Genomic DNA, 23,984 nt, shown 5'->3' on the forward strand with positions numbered 1-23,984 from the left:
TTTTACAGGACAGGTCACCATTGGTTCATGGCATCTTTTCACTCCTGTCCAGCTGCAGAATTCCTTACCTGGAGAAGCAAGTGTGGCTGAGACAAGTTGTTTGTAAACACCAAAGAATGTGCACAAAATTATATCTGTAGAATAATTTCTCACTATTGTTGATCAAGTGAAGAAAACAAGAGTCCACGATCTACTGAATGCAGTAGTGAAATACCATCCTCCTTCGCACTGTAGAAATTATCATAACTCACACATGCAAACACAACCATGACATTTTAAATTATGCATCACATACATGAATGAGCAACTGCTTAGTGTTTAAAATACGGAATCGTATCCACTGTAAATCTATAGATAAGAAAAATATTTATCTTGAAATTATATTATTATGATTGCTGACCCAAAGAATTTGAAGAGCTCTTTACATACACACAACTTTAAAACCTCAGTCTTGTCACCCATGGTAGCACTTGCACTTTTAAGTTGCAAATGTGCTCATCTGACTTGCTGGCTGCGAGAAGAAAGTGGGTGCAACTTCTTCGTAAACTAGAAAATAAATATATTCTCAGAAATCTCCGGTTTTACAGTAAATAGGCCCCTATCATTTGATAACTGTACAATAACTTTTCAAATATCTAGTTTCACTCTTTAGTTGCCTCTTCCAGGTCCTATCCTCCTTCCATTTCAGTTATCATGATCATTTGTGACTGCAAACTATTTTAATAAGATATCCGGCTAGATGAATGGAATCAGTTTGTATGGGCAACATCTATTCTTCCTTGGTTTCTACAGGAATATCATCATGGCATCTTTCCTCAAATTCATAGCGCTTTAACAAAACCTTCTTTCAAAACCTGGAGAGTTCGTTTGTATACTATAGCTGCTAATTGGAATGTCAGCTTCCGTGACCAAGACAGGACAGAAAGAAAAGCAGTTAATTATTTCTGCTCATATCTGATGAATTTTTCTCTTTTTCTCCTCTCTTTCACAGAGAATCATTAGTCTGACACTGAACAATGCCCCATTATACCTGAACTTTTTTTTTTAATGATCAAAACCCCATCTTGCCCCACTCCTTTTATTTTCCTGTCTTTTATTTAACAACTTTATCATGTTTTGAATTCAGCCTCATTCTACAGTGTTGTAGAAGGATAATGAACTCAACCTGCTACCTAACAAATTGCTATCAGAAATAATGTATATATAACATTTTAAGTGTCCTAATAAAGCCATGTGAAATCCAGTAGTTCACAGTAAGACCTTTTGTACCACTACAGTATAGCACTAGAACCCCTAAATCCTTCCACAATAGTGACAATTTCATCTGTCTCCATTAGTGTTCCCCCCTTTACATTTACATACTTCTAGAACAAATGACATTACTGTATATCAGAGTTGTGTTCATAGTGTAGACTTACTTCTAGGTTGGAAGGCAACAGAACAACTGTGATGTTATCATTTCTAATTGCATAAAGGATTCTAGAATAGATAATTTTGATGTATTATAACTGTTTCTGCAAAACCTTCGCAACAATGATATTATTTGGTGCACCTATGCAGTAAGCCACCAAATTGCATGGACTTGGGCTGTCTTGGCTTTTGATAATTCAGTGTTGAGAGAATTAGACACACACACACCCCAAACTGAAGTAAGATTACACTACAGTTTGGTCAACCAGCTGACCAGGGAAATAATCACAAATGTTTTAGAGAAGTGCTTAGCAAGCTGTAGCTATGCAGATAATTATGAACACAGGAAAAAGAGAGAAGCACAGGATACTAGGTATTTGAATGTTCATGCCTTAACAGTTAATGTTCAGGCTGGTGTATGTTCCTGGATGATAATTCGGCAGAATGACTACATTTACCTGGCCTTTCACTTCATTTTGTGTCATCAGCCAAACTAAACAAAGCAAAAAAACCATCATTCTTATTTCCAGGAAAGATATCTAGCCAGGCTGACAGTCATCCAGGCACACTTCTAAATCCTCAGCTAGATCTTCCTTCTCTTTTATAGTGTTCAATGTACTTCCCATTTGGAGAGGTGTAAGCATTAAGGATATAACCCCCGGGATTGATGTTGTTCTCTCTTTTCACTAAGATGTCAGACAAGAAATAAATAATAAAAGCAAAGGCAATATGAATAATATGACAAAAATTATGTATTTCCCTTACGACTTGGTTCACTTTCCCTGCCACTTTCCTCCTTTTTCCTTGCTACTGATATTACCTCTGTTTCTTTTCTCCACTGCTCCTATGACTTCATTATCTATGAATGATAGTAGCATCTTACAGTAAAAAACAGAGACAGGAGACAAAGGTGGTAATGTATCAAATGCAGAAGCATGGTTTCTTCAGGCAATGCCAATTCAAAGCTGGAGTACAGAAGCAGAAAAGCATATTGAAGCCAAGAGAAAACTTTCATATGAGACAGCTACTAAGCTGGCAAGCTATTACCTGTACATCTATTAACAAGTGAGTAAATCACATTATTCAGCTTGACATTAGCTAAATAAATTGAACTTGAAAATGTCAATGCTTTCTGTTTCCTCACGTTTTGAATGGAAAATTGTATGAAGGAAATTGCAGATTCTCCAGAAGTGTCAAAAGGGACAATGTCTAACCTACCTAAATGCATAGGACGCATAACACAACAGGCAGGTAGTAAACCAATCCACTAGCAAAGGGGAAGGGAAGAAGATGTAAGCAGATTTTCCTTTTTTTTTTTTTTTGTCCAAAATTCTGGGATTCTATTGCAAACGCTGCTGAATGAGTATTAATATTTGCACCACATTCCAGCAGGGCTCAATATCCCAGGAGTTTAGGGATTTACTAATCTTTATGACTGAGGAAGCTTGAAAGTATCTGGCAAAAGACCGTTAACAGTATTTGCATGTTTTCTGTTGGGAACAGTATCACTGGCATGTTCTAATTAACTCTGACTTCTTGGCTACTATGCTATTTGCTCCTGTGGAAAAGACTCTTCACTGACTGCTGCAAAATGAACTGTTCTGAATTTGGACTGGTAAGCCACGGCTATTATTTCATTTTATCTAGATCATCCTTAATAATCTTGTTTGAACTGTACTGAAGTGGTTTAGGTGAGTAACATATCTCTGTAACATATCTCTGTTCTGCCACATAGAACAGCCTCCTGGAAGATGATTGATCACTTACAATACAGAGAAACATAAGACAGAATTAAAAACCTCAACTAAGTGAAAAGTGAACAGAAGTATAAGAGATGGTCAATAGAAAAAGATATCATAAGTATATGTAATGTTACAGATTGTCCAATACTTCCACAAATTACAGCAAATAGCACTTGTTCATTTTCCATAGCACAGTAGACTGACTCCCAAACTTTCCTCCACCTGATCCCACCTCTCTCTTTCTCTCTTCCTAATTATCTATTTTTTTTAATCCTCACTAGATTTCTAAGGGGATTTTGACAAACAAATCACACCTCTTCTGTTATCTTCTGTGCTAAATGTCAAAGATTTCATTCTAGTAACACAGTCAGAAAAGGTAGACATCACACACTGAAGCAATCGTAAGTCTCGAAGAAAATTCTCTGTATTAGTTTTCTTTTTGTAGTAAGCACAACAAAAAAGACGAACCACAAATTACCAACTTGCAAGGCAGCAAACAAATATGCCAGCTAGGTTTTCTAAACGGTATCAAAGCTCTCTTATGTTCAAATAAATCTCATCAGAGTAAGGTATTTGTTGAGAAATATTACATAGGATGCTAATGAGCAAATTAAATACATACAGTAAAACTATCTTTAGAATTCTATAAGATGTCCGAGATCTCCATTCACTTCAGTTCAGAAAAGGATAAGGAAAGATGCTAACAGGTCGCCTTGTTTTTTTTCAAAGGCATCTTACCATTGCAGAGTAGCGGGAGTTGAGTGTGGTTTCGATGCTCTATTATTTTCTTTTTCCTCATCTGTTAAGAAACAAAAGAATACTATTTAATTCCAGTGAGAACTGCTCAGGCAGTGTGAAGTGCTAAGGGATTATCTGATCAAAAATGTTCTAAAGTGTCAAAGTTTTCCCAAATTCTGGCTGAAGAGTGGAAATGTAAATAATGATGCCCCCTAAGTTATTATCTGCAAATACTGCTTATGACAACAAAGCTTGCAAACTTCTCTCACAGCGAGAGTGGGGTGTTGCATAGAAATGATGACATTGGAAAGCATAAGTGTATATAACAAGAGAGAATCTTGAATCTCTAGCAACGTGTCCAAATATAAAAAACTTTCACCACCTTTAATGGAACAGCTGCCTAATCCAATCTGCTTTTTCTTTATCCTTCAATTAGATGAGGCATTTAACCTTATGGTTTTCCTCCACTGTTGTGATCCTGATGTATGACAAACACTAGATGCTTACAAAGCTTAATAAAAATTGAAGTTAAAAACATTCTGTATTGCAGTTTCTTTCTTTTCGGGTAATTTTCTGATGATAGTATTCTCTATTGACTGCTTATTAACTCTTTGATTTGCTGGCTTTCCAAAAAGCTTAATAAAAGATAATAAAGACATTGAAAATAAAACTGTTTTAAAAGATTAGATTTTTTTTGCTAGTTCACATTAGTCCCTTTGAGAAAAGAAATACAAGTATCTATAGAATAATTCCTATTAAACTGTGATTTGCGAAGTGTATAAAACATTCCTAAACGAAAGCTGAGAGTCTGAAGCACAGCCAGCTTCTCCAGGAGGCTGTTCTATGGAAAGCACTGTTGCTTCAGATACAGTTGGCTATTTTTACAACTTTATGCCCAATGAATGCACGAAGGATAGAAAGCTTTGATACCTAAATGAGGTAAAACCACTGTATCATTACGCTGCACTGCTAGTTTCATTTCTTTGTGCAATTAATTTTTAGAAGTTACTTAAGCCAGCTTTTAGGATGTTGAACCTTAAGGCAGGCAGAGTATCTCCTTGGAGTACCAGGCCCATCTGGGAGGTCTGCTGTGCAATGCCAAGAACTGGCACACAGAAATAAAACCCTGCTTCAGAAAATGCTACCTTCAGCCCCCACATCACAGTGCTTCTTCCACTGCATTCAGTGTTAACTGAACGTCCTTTAGCCGGGGAGGCCGGGCCCTGAACGTCAAGAAAATCCAGATTTACAGTTATCCACAGACACCGGGGCAGCCCCTCTTCTACATCTGCATGACAATGGGCCTCTAATTATTGGACCGCACACTCCTTCCCTGCCTTTCAGGGGCCCACTTTTATTCAGCCAGAAGGACCAACATACACATTTCAAATCACTTTTAAATTGTGTTTTTCATTTGTTTTTCCTAAACAAACGGTCTGCATGCAACAAACCTTGGGCACACAGGGCCTGAATGCCGAGCGGCCGCTGCAGGCCGCATGAACACAGCCTGGACTTTGGGAGACAGAGCTGTGCAGCATAGACTTAAACCAGTGGTGGACAAAATAGTTGGGGCCATACCCACTGTTTGTCTCAGCAATGAGCTTTGGGCAGTAAAGTGCTTGTGGGATGGAGGAGTTCCCCTTGCTTTTGTAAAGAAAATAAAGCTGGCAGCCGTGGGAGCAAGCAAGCCTGGCAAACAGGGACAGGGGTGAGTTTGCGAGCATGGGAGGTCACCAGTTTGCCACCAGTCCCTGTAAGAGCAGCACCACAGCACCTTCCCGTTGACTGTGGAGTTTTCTGGCCTTTGACAGTGTGTGAGAGATGTCAGAGTGAGACACAACAATTGAATCTGCTGCCCCTGTGCATTGGCAGTGTGTAAGGGCTCTGTCTCAGCCCCACCACCTTCTTGTTCAGAATAAGGCTATTACTTCCCAGTTGAAAGTCATCCATTTTCTTAATCACCTTTTTCTCTATCAGTATCAAACCCTTACATACTGCTTTAAGTACACTCTACTGTAGCTTAGACTTCACTGGAAATTGGTAGGGAAGTACAAGCTGAAAAGTCTGGGTGGCACTAATCTGAATAACCACTGATGTAACTAAGATGCAGTAATCCTAAACTGCCTCTGTCTGTGAAACCAACAGGTGTTATCAGTCCCCCCATCCAACCTTTTCCCCACCCCAAATAAAACTTTTTATTATATTTCTTGATTTAAGGGGTTAGTATGCAAAGGTCTGTCAGCTACACTAATTAGATTTAATCTTCCCCTGCATATGTGGCACTCTTACAGACATCAAACCAATATCCAAATTACATAATTGGTTTCTGTATCCCTTCTACCCATCCTTTGGCTGTTTCACAATCACATTAAGACCTGTGAACAGGTGTTTTACCTAACCTGCCCTCAGACACGCTCCAAGCTATCCACAGTCAGTCATATCCTCCCATACAAGGATGTGTTTTAACCACAAAAGCTAACAGTAAGATCATAAACTACAGTTTAAACCCCTTTTCTCAGCTGTGTGTCTCTCCCAGTGATTCTTCAAGATGCTTCAGCACCCTCCACTAATTGTCCTACAGGAACAAGGAGAAGAATAATGTACTTTGAACTTCTTTGCAAAAGTTCTCTGAGAATCGTCTTCCATCAAAATATTTAGCCCATGAGCAATTGGATTTTCAACGCAATTAAAATATTCATAATGCACATCTTCCCCAGAATAAAGTCTCTGCAAAATAATATAGAACTTCTATTCATTTTCTGCCTATTGGGCAGATATCAGATAAAATGTTTCTCATTTTCACTAGATTTTGGCTAAAATATTTATTTTTATTAAACTGATGGATAGAGTTGTACATAGTGTAAGAATGGATGAGACCTAGAAATACAAACATTCAGTATTAAACATAAGAGCACTGTACAATTTAACCATATAATCTCATTAGATAACTCACTAGCAGAATAATAGCTTTCCCTATTCCTTATACTTTATTTGGTAGCAGGGCACCTAATGGCTTCCCTACTGGGCAGGGAATGTTTTGTCTAAGTCTTGACTCAAGCCTGATCCCAGATTTGTTTGTACTGCATTAAAGATACAAAGAACGCTGTTCTCCCTTTTTCTTTTTTTTTTTCCTGTCATTTTATGAGCCACTTTACAGCACCACTGTATATTACAAAAGGTACCTTTAATATTAAATACTTTTAAAATCTAAAATCTAATCTATTTTGTAAAGAAGTGATGACACTGAAAAGAAGTCTTGCTTGAAGACACTGTCAAAGAACAGACATCACAGTTCTTCTCTGACAAATGCTAAAGGACTGGAAGACATCAGCAAACTAATGTTGATGTTCATCTCTCATAACTACAGTAGAATTAAAGCTCTTCTTTCCACTGCAAAGGTAACAGAAGAGCCTTGTACTTTCCAGTGCTGCTTGTACATGTCTCAAAGAACCTCAGAGGAGCTAAGACAGTTTTAGTAGCTTTATCTGAACAAAATCCTTCACGTAGTTCTGGCACCACCACATTTTTCAGATGAATAGCCCCTGCCCCTGTAGTCTCAGCAGCCCAGGTTCTGACTGTTCTCAAAAGTGATTTGCCCTCTGCTAAAATGAATTAAGGAATAGTAAGAAGCTGCCTTACCTCATACTTCCATGTAGTTGTAAGCAAGATACAGGCTCATTAGCATGTACTCTATGCTTTAAAAAGTAATGTGATTTTTTTTAAGCTATCTGAGAAACATAGGAGTGTAGTTCTAATTTAATAAGTATGACTGGGAAATCAAGGATTTTTCCTCAAAGAAAATTTCAACAAAATCAAGTAGCTCCTCTTTTAAGCAGATGTTTTCCAATCGAAGAAAAGGTAGGTTAGTTCAAGCAAACAAACAAAAAGAAAAAGAAACTATTGGATAAAACTTCCCTTTTAACCAGTTTGAACACTGGTTTTAAACACTCCTTTTGAAGAGGAAAAAGTAGTATGAATCTTTTCTTTTATCTCTTTTGAATTGTCTACACATTCAGCTTCCAAAATATGCAAAATAATTTGGACAAGCAGCCCTTCCACTTCATCACATAACATCATGACTCCTTGTACAGAAAACTGAAGTAGAAACTTTCATAATCCTTAAAGTGTATTCTTTCATACCCCTATTTCAATTTTGGAGAATCTGGCTTAACACATTGCATACAGAAAATGTTTTTTTCTCTCCAGTATTAGATATGAGATTGTACCATTCCATTTTCCTGTGGATCTTTTAACTAGCATGTAGAGTACAGAAGTGGTGAAAGGAGAAATACTTAGAAAACTGAAAACTGAAGTATCCGAGAATTTTTATATTAGAGTGCAAACGCTTTGTTTTGGGAAAGCACACGAAAGGTCCCAAGAGGGCCCCCAAAACAGTAGTGAGCATTACTTTACAATGTCATACAGATTCAACCGACCTGGAGACCAGGAGGAAAATGGAAGAACGCTAAGGACTTCTGTGGCCCAATGTACAGTTCTGTCATGTACTCCAATGGTAGAAAAGGAAACAGTGAAACTATCACTTGTTCTAAAACCCTATGAACTGTAAAAACATGCAAGAAAAAATAAGTCATAAAAGCAGGCTGATACTGAGTAAGAAATCAGTGGAAATCTATCCACTCTCCAAAAAAAACACCAAAAGAAAAACAAAGCTACATTTGCTCTGATAACATCCAGCTAAAAACTACCTGATGTATTTAGGAAAAAAAAACAAATGCAACATCACCGATAAATCAAGAGGAAGATGAATGATGCCTTATTTTGACTGCGGATGAAAATGGGAGCTCTGCTGACCACAGTAACTTGACCACCGTTCTGAGGAATTCAAAGTTGCATAGGCTTTCTCAAAATATTTTGCCTCTTTCTGCTTGAAAGTGTATGATAGAGGCTGGGCAAAGACTGACATGATGGTTTGGAAACTTCTTGGGCACTCTTAGGAAAACCCAAAGACTACAAAGGACCACATAATATGATATGATGCTTTCTAAGGCGAAATGTCTACTACTTCTAGATTTCACGGATTATTGGTTTTCTTGCTGCTAGGCAAAAGGCTTATTTTTCTTTCATCCTCTTCCCTTTATTCTCTCTTCTTTGCCCACAAAAACAAGGATGGCTTTTCAGGTGGATTAATTCTCTGATCTACACTGCAAAAATGCTAGTATTAGTGCAACAGAAATGGTTGGATGAACTGGCTATAAAAAGGAAGCTAGATTAAATCAACACTTTCTTTCTCATTTGAGTTTCCATTATATACAGTGACAAAGCATTCTGCACACAAACTGTGGGATAAATTCAGTTATGTATTTATCAGTTCTACATTTGCTGCCTTTTGTTATCATTACTTTCCCCTTAATTCCAGCACCAGAAGACAGAGTGAACAACCATCTTGTCTCCTCAGTGCTGCTCTCTGAAATACCTGCTCTTAATCACGACTGCTAAGCCACACAGGTTCACCTACTGACTCTGGGGATGTGAAAGCTTTCCTGTGTACACATTCAAGATATAAGCACATATAACAAACTGCTAATAGTTTTGCTACAACCTACATAGAGTAAAAAAACTAAAAAAGATTATAAAAGGAAACTCATAAAATGAATGGTGATGGTTTGTTTTTTGTTGTTGTTGTTTAGCTAGTGGTATTAATTTATTACTCTGGTGCTTTGAGTCTAAGGAAAAGCCCACTAAAGTCAATAGAATCAAATCCTGAATTCAGATTCCATTAAGAATCAGAAGTCACATCTCAGTCATTACAGATTATTTCTGTCACATTCTTAGTAGCATCAGACAGAGTAAAATGAACAACGTAATAAGTTGCACAAAGGTTGTCATAAAATGAAAATTAACAAGCATATGTTTTATTTTTTCAGTACAATTAGATAATTCCTTACTTTTTAAAATAAAAACAGAACACCTCCAAAACCCAAACCTGTCAAATGTTATTATCTTTGAGGATTCTCTTCTGCTGTTCTTAGTATGGGAGTCATGCTCCTAACACCTTTTTTCTTCCTCAGAAGAGACATCTCTTCAAAAAAGACTCCTGGACAAATAAGTGTGAGACCCCAGCATAGAAAATTCTGCGACCAGCTGAAGCTTTGTGCTGCAAGGCGTGTAATTCTACAGTGACATCAAAGAGTGCTTCTCTTAAAATGAAAAAAAAAAATAATGCAAAAAGGGATGATCAGCATTTAAGATGCATTTAAAAATACAGTTTCTAAACTTATGTGTCTTTATTTTATACAAAATTGTGTCTTTCAGAATGGAAGAATTCATTTTGCATTAATATCTTGTAACCAAGTAACGCTGGAAGTACAGAAATGAAAAATGGTCCTAAGAGTATTTTCCTTCACACAAAGTAAGTAAAATAGAAATCAAACAAAACAAGATGGTAAACTGAAAATTACATTACAATTCAAAATAGAAAAAATAGGTTATTTGGAGGTATTTGTAATCACCTCCTCTTGTTAAAAATAAAAATAAAAAAATCAAGAGCTAAAATTACTTTAAGTAGAAGAAATGCGAAAAAACAGCTATTGTGAAATTACCTAGATTTATAATTGTTTCCTCTCAATGACTACAGGGGAGCAATATCATAATTCAATATATGATTTTTTTTTATTCTATTTTTTAATTCTTAAATTAAAGAATGTATTTGTGTGACTCAGTATTGAACAACAGAAAAATTATTTTCCTGTATTTCATCTTCCTGGTGTTCACCAGTGAACAGCAAAACAGATGGTTATAGTTGTGAGCTAATGCTAACAGCACATTTTAGAGGTCGCCCAACCTCTATTCATGAACACACAAATTCTTATAGATCTTTTAACTCATAGATAGTATTACTTCCTTTTAAATAATGGGAAGTAGCCAATGTTCCAGCAAAAACTTTTGGATGTGTCAAAGAGCCAACTCTTCAAACTACAGAGTACATGAGCATATATATATATTTATATATGTAGTAGAAGGAAAGTAGCACTTAGATGTTTTCACACACACTCCAAATTCATGAAAATTTACTTACTTTCATCATTAGAAACGTTCCCCAGAGAGGTGTGACTGGAATAGCGTTTGTTTTCACTCTCATTGAGGCACCGTTCAATCCAACTCTCTGCAAAACAACAAAGTTGCTCTTTTTGGTGTTTGTCTTTTGCACAGAAAATAAACTTCCAACACATTAAACTAAATAGAGTGCTGTTTTTCAACAGATGGTCATCTGTAGCATTTCTGTTAAAACAAGCTCAGATGGAGGTTCTTTAGCAAGAAAATCTTTTCAGCTTTCATACTCAGCTGTTGCTTTTTGGTTGGGTTTTTTTTTTCTTGTGTGTTTTCTATGTTGTTTTTGTTTTGTTTTGTTTTAAACAACAGAGGCCAAAACACTTCTGTGTATACAACAAAGCTCTTTGGGATATTCTCTCCCCTCCCCATCACTTGATACATTAAAAAATAATTACTGCCTCACAAGCAACTGAAACATACAAACTGCACTGATTTCTTTGTCTGGCTTACTTATGTACCTGAGCATTTCCACTGCTCTTGTGAGGACGGTTCGCACACATAAATGATTCATGTGGATTTTTGTTACAGCGAGGCTCAAACTGTGCTCATTGAAATCCAGTTCTACAACCTCCTTTGTGCTGGTGGATTCTTTGGCTCTACCGAGATCATTTCCAGGTACAAGACCAAGGTACAAAGCCAGGAGACCCTGTAATACTGAAACCTTTGCAAGTCCTCAGCTGCTCCCATCCTCCGTCTTTTCTTACTTCCTATTTATTCCCCCCAGTCAGATGAGGTGCAGCATTACATTGATCCAACTCTGCTGTTCCTCTTTCTGGAAGCTATAACATACAACCCCTGATGATTTTAGAGGATGCAGCGGGCTCAGATTTTACTGTTACGGATCTTCAGGGCAAAAGTCACACTTTCCTTGGACAAACCATAAAATACAAATCCTTGGGCTTGCTTTGAATCCCTGGATGCTGTCATGATAAACTGATCCCCTCATATGACTATTTTTTCAAGGGCAGAGCTCACTCTGGTCAAAGCAAGAAAAGCAAAGGGCAGGTGGGAAGGCTGCCTGGTAACCCCACAACTTACAGCAGGAAACATCCCCACTGAGTGAAGGGATACACAAGAAATAAGGGGAAACAGGCCTCCCTGTCAGCAAATTGCTGGAGCCAGAAATACCTTCAAAGGGACGGAAATGGATGCAGATTGCTTTCCATAAGCCGCCCCCAAGCCCACCAGGCTACCTGCATGGAGCTGCCAGCCAGGGAAAGCCACAGCAGCAGGTCTGAAGGGAGGGTAGGAGCCCAGCAAGAGCTGCCCATGTGTTTTACAGAAGGCAGCACTCAGTAACGCTTCATTTTAGGAATCCTGAAAGGGCCTGCTGAGAACTCCTCGGGGTAGTGCTCCAGGCCCTGCCACCAGGTGCAGGCACTGCTGTTCTGCACACTCCCAGTGCGCAGGCAGCGTGAGAGAGGCCAGAGCAGCTCCAGGCCCTCTCCTGCCCTGTTTGTTTGCTGCACACCTGCAGCAGAACACATCACTGTCAGCATGAGCACATCCCATCAGCACGCCACTAAAGCACCCTGTGCCTCGTGACTACGCAGCCTCTGCACTGCAGCTTAGTCTTTGAGGTGTGGCAAATGCCCACACTTCCCCGAATATCAGCCAAAATAGCTCAGTGGATTTGTCAGGATATTTCTTTTACCATCAGACTCCGGGTCTCACATAAAAATCACTTCTACCAACACAACAACTTAACATCCACCAAGAAAGCCTATGCTGTGTGGCTGTTGACCCCAAAACCTGATGGGGACCTGGTGCTGAGGCTTTCAGTCCTCCTGCTGCTCAGCTGGGCCCACCAACCCCTTGTCACAGGGCCAACACAACTGCTCCATGCCAGGCCGCCCTTACTGCCCCACTGCTGAGCTAACAGCGCCTCTCCTCTCTCATTTCACTACACTGAGCCAGGGAGGGCTCTTCACACCTCGCTACAAGGTGAAGAGAAACTTTCTGCTGAGGATGACCCCAGAGAGAGGTGCGAGCAGCCTTGAGAAAGGTTACCCTACCTCCTCCTCCTCCTTTCAGCGCACAGCCGTGGCTGTACATAATTCCCTTGGCTCCATGCCCAGCTGCAGGGAGCACAAGCAAAGGCGGCTGCCATTAGCGCCAAGGGGAGAGCGATGCCCAGCTCTGCCCTTTCTTTTCCTGCCGGCACCGAGAGCTGGGAAGCTGGGACTCATCCTCTTCCCTCGACAGCAGGGAACTGGCAGCAGCCATCTTTAGCCACGTTCACTAAGTAGCAAAAATAAAGTTTTTAGGTGTTGTTTTGAGCAATTTTCTCATCACCATCCCGATAACTGCATTTACAGCCGTTTTCATCAGTGAAGAAGATTACACTCCAATCTCTAACATCTCTGGAGTAGGGCACAGTTACTGTTTAATTATGTGCTGCAACTACTTTGGTCCTGAATCACGCTGGTTCAGCTCGCTGCAGCCTGAGTCTGGCTTTGTCTTTGTGGCCTTGCATTTAAATAGCTGATAGAAATTCTTCAGGCCTGAAAAGATACATGACCTGTCTGGCAGGAAAGAATGAAGAAAACGAACTCTTTTGAGTGAAAATGTCAGGGAGTTTATGGCAAATTTGTCAAATTATTTGGCAGATGACAAAATGTGACAACACCAACTAACTGTTTAAAGGCTGCATTATCCCATAAACCAATGGCTGTAAGTATAAGTAAATAAGTACTCTAAGAAATTCCTTCACTTAATAAATATTTTTACTGCTTGTATAAAGATAGACGTTTTCACAAAGCTTTTTGCTGACAATATTAATAACAGTGCCTGCAGGCATTAAAAGAAAATACAACCAGCTTTGCAGAATTTGAAAACACTCCCAGTGAGAGCTGATAGATCTCCTGTAAACCTGCCATTAATATACATATATATATATATATATATATGAAAGAGAGATAAAGACAAAGCAACCAAAATAAGAAAAGCAAAAACTAAGCCTGTCCCACAGAAATTGTTTCAGAGCTAATAACATTAGATCCTGCTGCAGCACAGCGAACCCACTGGGCAGAGCTCTGTGCACACCACGCACTCTTGTCCACACTGCTTTGGTACACAACCCAGCTGCAGAGTCAGAGGGAGGCACCCATGGCTAACCTTTGCTGTCTCTCAACTGAGGTTTCATTACACACTGCCAAGGCTGATGTCAGTCATACGTGACCTAGAAAGATAGTGGCTTACATAATATGACTGGAGCCCAAGTTATGGCACTTGGACTTTACTAATCAGTCACACAGTCACAGAGGGTTCAGGTGGTGGTCAAGCAGAAGCACGTATCAGACCTGATAATAACAATGAATCACCAAGACAACATGTGGAAAACCCAAGTTTCTAGTGGGACATGCACGTGAGAGCAGAATAAAGCCCCATGTCTCACAAGGTGTATTTGACTACAGTGTTTTCAGTGTATCACACTTCCCACTCTCCCTTCTCCCTGGAGCTCCTTCCCACTTTGACCCCCAGCATCTGCACCCTCAGTTATACCAACACAGTGGTTTCAGCAATGATCAGTACCAGCTAAAAAACAACCACGCAAAATAAATTAATTAATATCCAGTAGTAAACTGTAACGTAGACACATCCTGATAACTCTGCTCTATTATGCTGCGTGGAAACTACTATAATCTTATTAGCAAAGAGTCAGGCATTTTTAATGGCATTTTGAAGAAGCGCCTTTAAATACTACATCAACTATTTAATTTTGCAAGGATCAGAAGGGAATCATAATGAAGCACAGTATGTCCCTCAGCCACTGAATACAAATACATTACATCTGCTGCACAATTCCAACGTGAAGGAAAAGAGAAGGCCCTTCAATTTTCTTACAGAGTGATTTGAAAATAATTATGATGCAAACAAAAAATACAAACTGTTCCCAATGAGCTGCTTAAGAATGGACTTTTAAAAACTTACAAACTACTTCTGGCCTTTCCCCTCTTTTCTTTTCAGTGCTAAACTTGCCAAACCTCACAAATCCATTAGGCCTCAAGTATGGAAATATTTGTCTTCCATTAAATGTGTCTATCAATGCTTTTAACAGCAGAAGTTTAAACTGGACTTGTTTTTAGGAGTTGGCAGAGCAAAGGCCTGCATGACATTCTCTTGTCCCTGCCAGTCACCACCGCTCTTCTCTTCATACTGACACACATATTTGTATTTATAATGGTGTTTTGACACTCAATTGGGAACGAAGGCCTGGGGACTCTCCAAAACAGAGGAAAGCACGAGAGCTTCTCAGGGACAGGAGCTTCTGTGAGTTATTAGGAAAGAGGAGCAGGCACTGTATCTTAAATAAATCTTTGACAGATTAGTTGGACAGATGACCTCCTTCAGAGGTCCTGGAAGACACTTTTGGAAGGCCTCTCTCCACAGAGCTGGATTCAAGTTGAGGAATACAGCAGAGCTGCCAGCGTATTGACAGTACGTTTAATGAGATAATTACTCTGTCTTGTTTGCATAATGATTATTGGCTTAGAATATCTGCAGCCCAGAGGGAAGGGAAAAAAAAAAAAAAAAAAAAAGCATTTATGTCCATTTATGTCTACCATGTCTGCCTGGCCAATAGCAAAAGCAACACAAAGGCCACCTGGGCACCATGATACAGAGTAGAAGAGGAGGTGGATCTGGTCGCAGCCAATGCTGACTCCTGCAGCTGCTGTTATTCCAAGTCTCAGAGTTTCTGCAGCGTGAGGGCCATAGAATCGTAGAATGGCCTGGGTTGAAAAGGTCCACAATGATCATTGAGTTTCAACCCCCCTGCTATGTGCAGGGGCACCAACCACAAGACCAGGCTGCCCAGAGCCACATCCAGCCTGGTCTTGAAGGATCCCTTGCTCTCAGTCTCCTGTGACCTTTAGAGGTCTCCATGTTCTGCTCAGCTCCAAGCAGGATGGCAGAGGCAGCTGGAGGGGCTGTGCGGTGCAGCTGGGAGGTGAGCACACACCCTGCACCAAGGCCAGTGGACGCAGCCCTGGCAGGCAGGCAGATGTCCTGAAGAGACATTCAGAGGTTTTATGGAAGGAATGAAACTCTGTAGTCACGTAATCTGAGCTGCACTTTGCCATACCTCTCAACCCTACAGTGCAACTTATGCCCTATCCTGTGATCTAGATGTGGTCATACAATGGACATAATTTTGAATAGCTCTTTTTTTTTTTAAACTGAAATTCTACTAGATGAGCACATCTATGTTCTAGAAAGATAGAAAAAGGTTTTTAGTAATCACAGTATCAGAGCTTGCAGAATTACCAAGCGCTTATTTCACCATGGCCCCTTAAGTTGCATGGGAATTCTTTTCATAAGCTTTCAGCTCTAGATCTGCTCCCATACTCCAAACTTTAAAGCAGTTTGTCAGCAACAGGGACTAGTGTTTCTTCTACAAAAGTTTGCTTGACACTACCTCTGGAATAAGACCCTGCTATTTGTATACCCAGAGATGTGGTGGATGCCCCATCCATGGAGACATCCAAGGTCAGGCTGGAGGGGCTCCCAGCACTCTGATCTAGCTGTAGCTGCCTCTGTTCGTTGCAGGGATTTGGACTAGATGAACTTTAAAGGTCTCTTCCAACTCATGATTCTATGATTCTATGAAGAAACAGAGATGTGCTATGACCCAGACTACTGCCTGAGCCATGCATCAACTTGGATGGCACAGCTGCAACAGTCACACTCATTTTTATTCATGGCTGCTGTTTCTTAGGGCAGATGTAGAAAAAAGTAAAAATTACCTGTGAGCAAAAGTATATAAAAATTTGGATAGTGCAGTTACCAGAGGGCAACAACGTTTCAGTGGATTTACAAGAGATCCTGCTGAAAAATGAATACTCAGAAGTGATGACAGACATAATTTCACAGTTCCTGTGACAAAGGAGAAACTCTTGTTATGCATACAGATCTTATCATCCCTCCAAGTTATGTATTCATTGTTCTGAGAGGGAAGGGTTTCTCCTCTTTTCCTGCAGCATCTCTGCCACGTGTCTCAGTACCTAGCTGCTCATCTGATGTAGTAGGCCAAAAGGAAGTGATTTCAACGAGAAGATTTAACAAGTAAAAGCCATACCTGAGATAGCTCAAGAGGCTGACTAATGGCTATTGAACTTCCTATTTCTAGTTTGCTAGTTGATGATGCTAGCCAGATACTACATCTACCACAAAATTGTTTCGGTGGAGTTGATGGGATAATGTTCTATCTTTCTAAGGAAAACCCTCAGTGCCCTGACACTGTCTCCAAGTAAATGCTGAAGTCTACATGGTTCGTTGATGCTTTTATTTGTAGAAGTTACCTTGCTGAACGTTGTCTTAGGCACACTACCATCCAACAAACCCTATTTTTTTCAAATGAAGCCTATGTCTAATAACACTTCAGTGTCTTGTGTCAGTTGGTCATATCAACTTAGAAAACAAATCACAAGTTTAAAACAGTCTCCCTAAGGCAAGAGAGACTAGCTCTTTCTGTCAGGATAAAGATTAGTAGATAGAACAGAAATTTGATGCTCATGCTCAGGAAGGCCTGCTCTAGAACCTGATGGCAACTAATTAGAAGCAAGATTGATGTGCTGAATCTCCACTACACCTGCAGTGCAGCACTGCTGGTTATCCATATGTCTGACACTGAAAAGTGTAGCCCTGCTGGAGTGGTGTGAGGGCTGACTGCAGCAGTGCATTCAGAGCTTCTAAAGAACTACACTGCTTGAATGAAAGCAACGAAAAATCACCTTCTGAAGCCTCCATCCACTGTAAAAACAAGACCTCATCAAGATCTCCTAGCCTGGTCCCACCACCTTAAATACAACATTGTATCCGTAATGTGACAGGGCTTGGCAACCACTGGTTCCCATGAAGGGTGTTAAACTTAGCGAAATCAACCAAAATCAAGCAGAACAAGCTATTACGGACAGCTAATCAAACACACAGAGATTTTGTAAAGTTTATGTTTAAACAGATGATGTAATCTCCCTTCTCTCCGCTGGCAAATGAAAGGTCTGTAAGACCACATCAGGGCTATCTTCCAAACACCGTTCCCTTTGATTTCCCCATTGCTTAGACATTCCCGGTTCACAAAACAGCTCCTCTTTGACTGCCAAGGTGGACCTGCCACACAGAGCCTGGTTTCCCTCCTTGGTGCCTCATTTGTTGTCATCAGCTGGCAGGGCACGTATCCTTCAGTTAGCAAGCGCGAGCTGTCATGAACATCAAGCTCCACAGGAAATCATGCCGGTGTCCTCCTCGGTTCTACACAGCCATCTCCTGTTCTTCCAAGAGACCTGCTCCTCGGGGATGACAGTGACACATGGCCTTGGTGCAGATGGTAGAGCTGCTACCCTGACAAGCTGCCAGATACCTTGGTGTTTTGTTTGTTAATCTAACTTTATTTCGCTTCCAACAGGGCAAAATGTCGGGCACTCTTGTTGCAGTCTCATTTCTTTTGTTCTCATTTCTTGGCATACAGTTCTCTTGGAACTATTTCAGGGTTAATGGACATTGGTCCAGGGCCTTTACTAAATGTTGGCAGGAATGTTTTTGTCCTTTTCCTTGCTCTTGTGATCCTGGTGAAGCATAGTCAGATATGCCGTGATATCATAAGAATGTGAAGAACGCCTCTTGAATCTACAAAAACAATTTTGTTTTGTTTTGCCAGGTCTATGCTCCTTGCTGTGATCTTCCTGCTAACCTATTTGATAAAGTTTATTTTAAAAAAAAAAAGGCATACTGTGTTCAAAGAGATAAAACAAAAATCACACTAATCTAGGATACATGGGTTGGAAAACCGTATTTTATGAGATGTTGCTTTCTTGTTACGCTGTATTAAGCAGATGTTCTGCTAAATGTGACGCATTCATTTAAGTACTACATCCACTGGAGGTAATATCCCTCATTAAGAAGTTACATCCCAAATGTAGGGCAAATGAATCCTAGAATATGGGACTGCTCTGTGTATTGATTCTGGCCTTTAGGGTACCTTCTAACCCAGATCAGACAGGTCTTCTGAAGTGCTACACGTTCCTTTCTTTGGGATCACATGTATTACTACCATATTACCAGCTGAGCATGTTTGTTAACCAGGAGTAGACTTTTCCATCTTTCAGTTACACATCACATGGTATTATCATTCTTTGACAATTAATTTTCACCAGACCAATAGTCACTAGTTATTTGGTGTATTAAGGCCATTCCTCATTTACTGTGAAGGAAATCTCCCTCAGTTCAATTTCAGCCCAGTGGCATTCTCTCACTTTCACCTAAGATCACTTAAGCTAATGACACCAGAATTTGATGAGTTCAGCTTTTCCAGGGCACATAACTTACAGTCAATCTTATCATCAGTAGGACAGTTGCAAATACTGTGTGCTTCCCAAGCACCAACTCTGCCTACAACGAAGCATTCTCCATGCTTCCACAGCATGAAGCATTACAGATTCACAGTCATTCAGGGTCTGCTGCATGAAGCAGTGTAAATGCTACCATCTTCTACAATTTATCCACAGGTTCCTTCCAAGAAAATGCAAATATGCCTCCTTGTTGCCTCCAGTTCTATTCTCTCGTACAAGGAAGTACAGGGCTTCTTGATGTCCTTTTGTTCCATGTTCCATTGACTTCTTATACTACACAGTTAATGTTAAGCACACTGGTGACCTCATTAGAGGATGACCTTCATTTCTACGTACCTGTCTCAACATCCTTGATCCTCCTACTCTACAGCAGAAGTCAGCCTGTGCTCACAAGCTATTTGGGTTAAGCATTCCCTCTGCTACTATGGTCCCTCAGCTCACCAGCATGCAGGAGAAGACAGAAAGTCCCCAAATCCTTAATTCAGCTCTGCTTCACCAGTGCACAGGGCTAGAGTCAATTGGCTCAACAGGAAGCCTGTGACTCAGCAAGCAACAGGATCTGCAGCATGTCTGCAAAATGCTTCCCTCTGTCACAGGAGCTGATGGACCCAGCAGCCAAGCCAGCTTTGCACAGAAATGGAAGTACATCGGTAATACAGGACCGCAACGGTGGCAAAAAAAAAAAAATTGTGAGTCATAGGTGGGAAATGCAAGAAACACTGGTTGTGGGGCTTGGGGTGGTGAGAGATGGGGGAGAAGGAGCGTTGTTGGAGTGGAGATGAAAAAGAAATGAATGAGTAACAAGTAAAAGGATGTGTTAAAAATAAAGGATGGGAGGAAAGAGAGTAACTATAGAGGAAAATCTTAGAAAACAGGGAGAAAAAGCAGTCAGATCCTGGACTGCAACTACAGGGAGTACAGTAAACATTCTTCATAAGACACAGCAACAGAGAAACAGGCACTTATGTGCAGAGAAAACCCAGGTGTCAGGATGCAATCCCAGCGCTAGAAAAAGAGTCACTTGACTGAAGAAGAGTCAGGGACAGAGATAGTGTATTTACTGAAGTAAAGGCCACTTTCCCTCACTTAACGCACATCCATTCCAAATCTAGCAGTTGCTCGCTACTGCCAAAGGATGCAGCCATTACATTACTCACAACCATTTTGTGAGCAAATACAGCTCTAACCGGACAGAAAAAACGAGCACTGTTTCTTTCAGCTCTCAAAATGCACCCAGAGAAGTAGCCTAAAGGACACTGATAAATCGTCATAACGTACTCCCACAAAGACTGCTGCCTCACAGAACTAACCCGTGCACGTAGAGCAAGTACTTCATACTATTAAATTTACAGCTTAAATGTGCTTCCCAGAAAGTCTTCACTCAGTCCCAATGTGCCTAGACTTTCAGATTCACAAACTTTGCACGAATTTGGTTCCTTCCACGCTGTCTCTTCCACCCCTTTAGAAAGTACTATGAAACTGGACCAGTGCTTTTAAAACCACGAGCCTGGCTTTTCTCAGAAGCCTCCAGTCTCCTCTGAACAATATGCAAAGCAAACTCAGGGAGGGAACATGAGAAAAAAGAGAAGTCTTCTTTCCTCCTCCTCTTTTTTTTTTTTTGCCTAAGACTCACCAAAACAAGAGTCTAGTATTGAATATTCAGCACTGAATACTAACTGCTCAATAGATGGTCTGTTTGCAGAGCTCAAAGTGGAAATGACCCAGCAAGGAGAAGAGGTGAACACGCTGCTCCATCCATGTGATTAAAATGCTCTGCAAAAGCAGTCCTCCCCAGTTCTCCCCACCTCTATTCAATGGAGGCCATTTGCTGCCCCTACCACAACTCATTAAAAAAAATGTTTGCATTAGAGGGGCCCCTGCACAAGTATTGTCCCCATGGCTCTGCGCTTAGGAGAGGAATGTTAGCTCTGATGGTGGAAAACCTGTGCTAGCCAGCCTGTGCGACCAGTGGTACCTGTTATTGCTCCACTCAGAAGGGGGAAGCAGAGGGTATACCTGCTCTCCACCTGCAGGAGACATGGAGTGAATTTCTCTGGCAGCTGCAGTGCTCTGAAGCAGGTCTTGGGGGGCTCTTTTCAGGACTCCTCCTCGAAGACAGCACCCATTCCCACCCCTGACCCTGAAGCCCAGCAGAAGCAGCCTTTAATGGACACTGCACATGTGCCACAGGCCTGCTATACTTAGTGCGAGAACTCCTACTTCAGTTCTCACATCACATTTTCCTCCTATGGGATGTCCATCCCACAAACTTCAGGCATGCCTGCTGCTTGGGCTAAGTCTGATGTGCAGAGGCCTGGAGCTGAAGCACCATGCCAAGGGTAAGGAAGGTTGAGGATAAGCCTGCTGCATCTAGCTATGGCACAAGCCAGTGTACCTGAAGGAAGCTCCATCCCCGGAGGCATTCAAGGCCAGGCTGGATGGGGCCCTGGTCAGCCTGGTGGGTGGCAGCCCTGCACAGAGGACAGGCATTAGGTTGGAACTAGGTGGGCTTTAAGGTCCCTTTCAACCCAAGCCATTCTATAACTCCACAAGAGCCCACCACACAAGCAGGAAACTCTTCTCACAGAGTGGCAGGTCATAGCTAGGCTCAGACACACGGCACCTGCAGAGCAGGACTCTGTGTCCACATTTGTTTGCAACACATTTTTATGGCCTATATCAGGTCACTGTTGCTTGAGGAGCAGCCAGGGATTTTGTTTCATTGGGCTGGATTTCACTTTCCTCTGAGCGTTAGAGACGGCAACAGCTACAAGCAAGGTGCCTACAGGTTATACTGGAAAAAGCTGACATTAAATACTCATTTGCTTAATTAGGACATCCTGCCTTACGTGCAAAAACTGAATGTCATATAAGGTGGAAATCACAGAAGACAGTTTCTTGATGATTTCTTTTTTCCTCTGAAGGATGAGATCGGGCCTACTTCTATGACCATCCTGGAATTTTATTCAACAAATGACCTGTTTCTGCAAGATCCTACAATGTTAGAAAAAACTCACAGCCTTTCCTGCTGGTCCTCTGTCATGGGGTAGCTTTCAGTCCTGTAGTAAAGGATAATACACGGGGCCTTTTGAGTGAGGTAAGCATTGATGCCACCAGGGAGGACCAGAACCCAGGACACAGGGGTTTCACACAGCGCTGGATGCTACCAGCACTGGATATGTCCCAGTCCCCATCAGTGAAATGGACTCTTGTCAGTGCTGCCCCTTCCTTGGCTGCAACTGAAGGTGTTTTGGCACTCTGATTGAGCCCATTATTGTTGCGCTTAGTTTTGTCCATATTTACATTTCTTTCCCACTACCTTCTAATTTCCCTTGCTAATGTATGTTTTTTTTTTTTTAACTGCTTTACAAATTTTGCACAAGCCAGGAGAACACAAAGCTCATACCTGCTGCAGAGAAAACAGTAATCACACTGTTTGGTTGACTCAGTGGTCTCACACGCACGCTTACACGCATGTAAGACATTTTCCACACAATGAAATGAGTTCTGTTCAATCTAATGCATTTTTAAGTCTTGTCCCAAGTAGCCAAGCCAGTGAAAATAGGTACACAGAAGAAAACAGGATAAAGAGAGCCTGACAGTAATTCTCTAAGCAGGGAAAGTTTTAGAAGAGAAGAAAGCAAAGCTGAGCAACAAGTAGTAGTTTTATGTCTAGAGACAGCATTCCAGAAAATGACAATAGTTTCCGACAGTCTGAACTTGCAGTCCTTACTACCCACGCAAATCTTCTTCTCTTCTAGATACCATCTCAACAAGTAAATGAAGATCCCCAGATAAAAGCATTTTGTATTTCTAAGTGCTTGAGATCCTACCATAGGGCTCACGAGCAGCAGGAAATTTACAGAGCGCTAACTGCTGCATGCCTAGAAAACCTGAGAAGTCCCATTATACATCTCTGGTCTGCTGCTCTCAAGTTATTGCCTCAAACTCCTCATGCTGTACATTTCAGAGAACTTTCACAAACTGCTCCAGCTGTTGAAAATGTACTGTTTTCCATTACCATAATATTTGAGATCCTGAGAAAAAAATGCTTAGGATAAGCCGCTAATTAATTGTGAACCTGTCATTCATAGCCATGAATCATCCACTTGGTTGCTGTAACAAACTCCATTTTAGAGAAATTAAGTTCACTTACCAATAAAAGGGAACAAAGTGCTTAGCTGTAGCTGAAGGGAATGAGACAGCGCTGAGCCCTGCATTTCAGCCTTGAGACAATTTAAGCTGCAAATGAGCTTTTCCTTCGTTACTGGATGCAGTGAGAGCCAAGGTTCTATTTAACCCTCTCCACCTTTCCTGATTTAAAGTTTATCAGAAAGGCAAGAATGGATCAAAACTACTTCTAACCTGTTATTAACACACAGAGAACACAGAAGCAGGGCTCCTGCAGCAGGCTCTGCCACTTACTAAGCCCCATCTCTAGCACTGGCTAGTGTTTTGCATCTAATAAACTGGGTTTTTTTCTGCTTGCCTCCTGGGAGAAAATAAATGGGAAGGAAGACAGCCCAGGATGGCTAGTTATGCATGTGAAATAGAGGCAATTAAGTTATTACATATTTGCTGCCATTAGGAGGGATCGTTACGAGCTGACCCTGCACACCTGCCCTTTAGGGCAGCCACACAGGGACTTTCAACAGGTGCTCCCCTCAGGGAGGAA

At 40.9% G+C, this 23,984-nt stretch overlaps 1 protein-coding gene across 1 annotated transcript in view; it reads right to left on the reverse strand.

Moving 5' to 3' along the window:
- The window catches only part of RFX4 (regulatory factor X4), a 91,247-nt gene that overhangs the window by 63,121 nt on the left and 4,142 nt on the right, over positions 1–23,984 (reverse strand). The window contains exons 2-3 of the mRNA XM_004937813.5: positions 10,927–11,013; positions 3,891–3,951 (exon numbers count right to left, since the gene is read on the reverse strand). Coding sequence (XP_004937870.2) covers positions 3,891–3,951; positions 10,927–11,013 — 148 coding nt within the window. The remainder of the gene's footprint in view (positions 1–3,890; positions 3,952–10,926; positions 11,014–23,984) is intronic.

This window comes from Gallus gallus, chromosome 1 (assembly GCF_016699485.2).
Source record: "Gallus gallus isolate bGalGal1 chromosome 1, bGalGal1.mat.broiler.GRCg7b, whole genome shotgun sequence".
In the NCBI taxonomy this organism is placed as follows: Eukaryota; Metazoa; Chordata; class Aves; order Galliformes; family Phasianidae; genus Gallus; species Gallus gallus.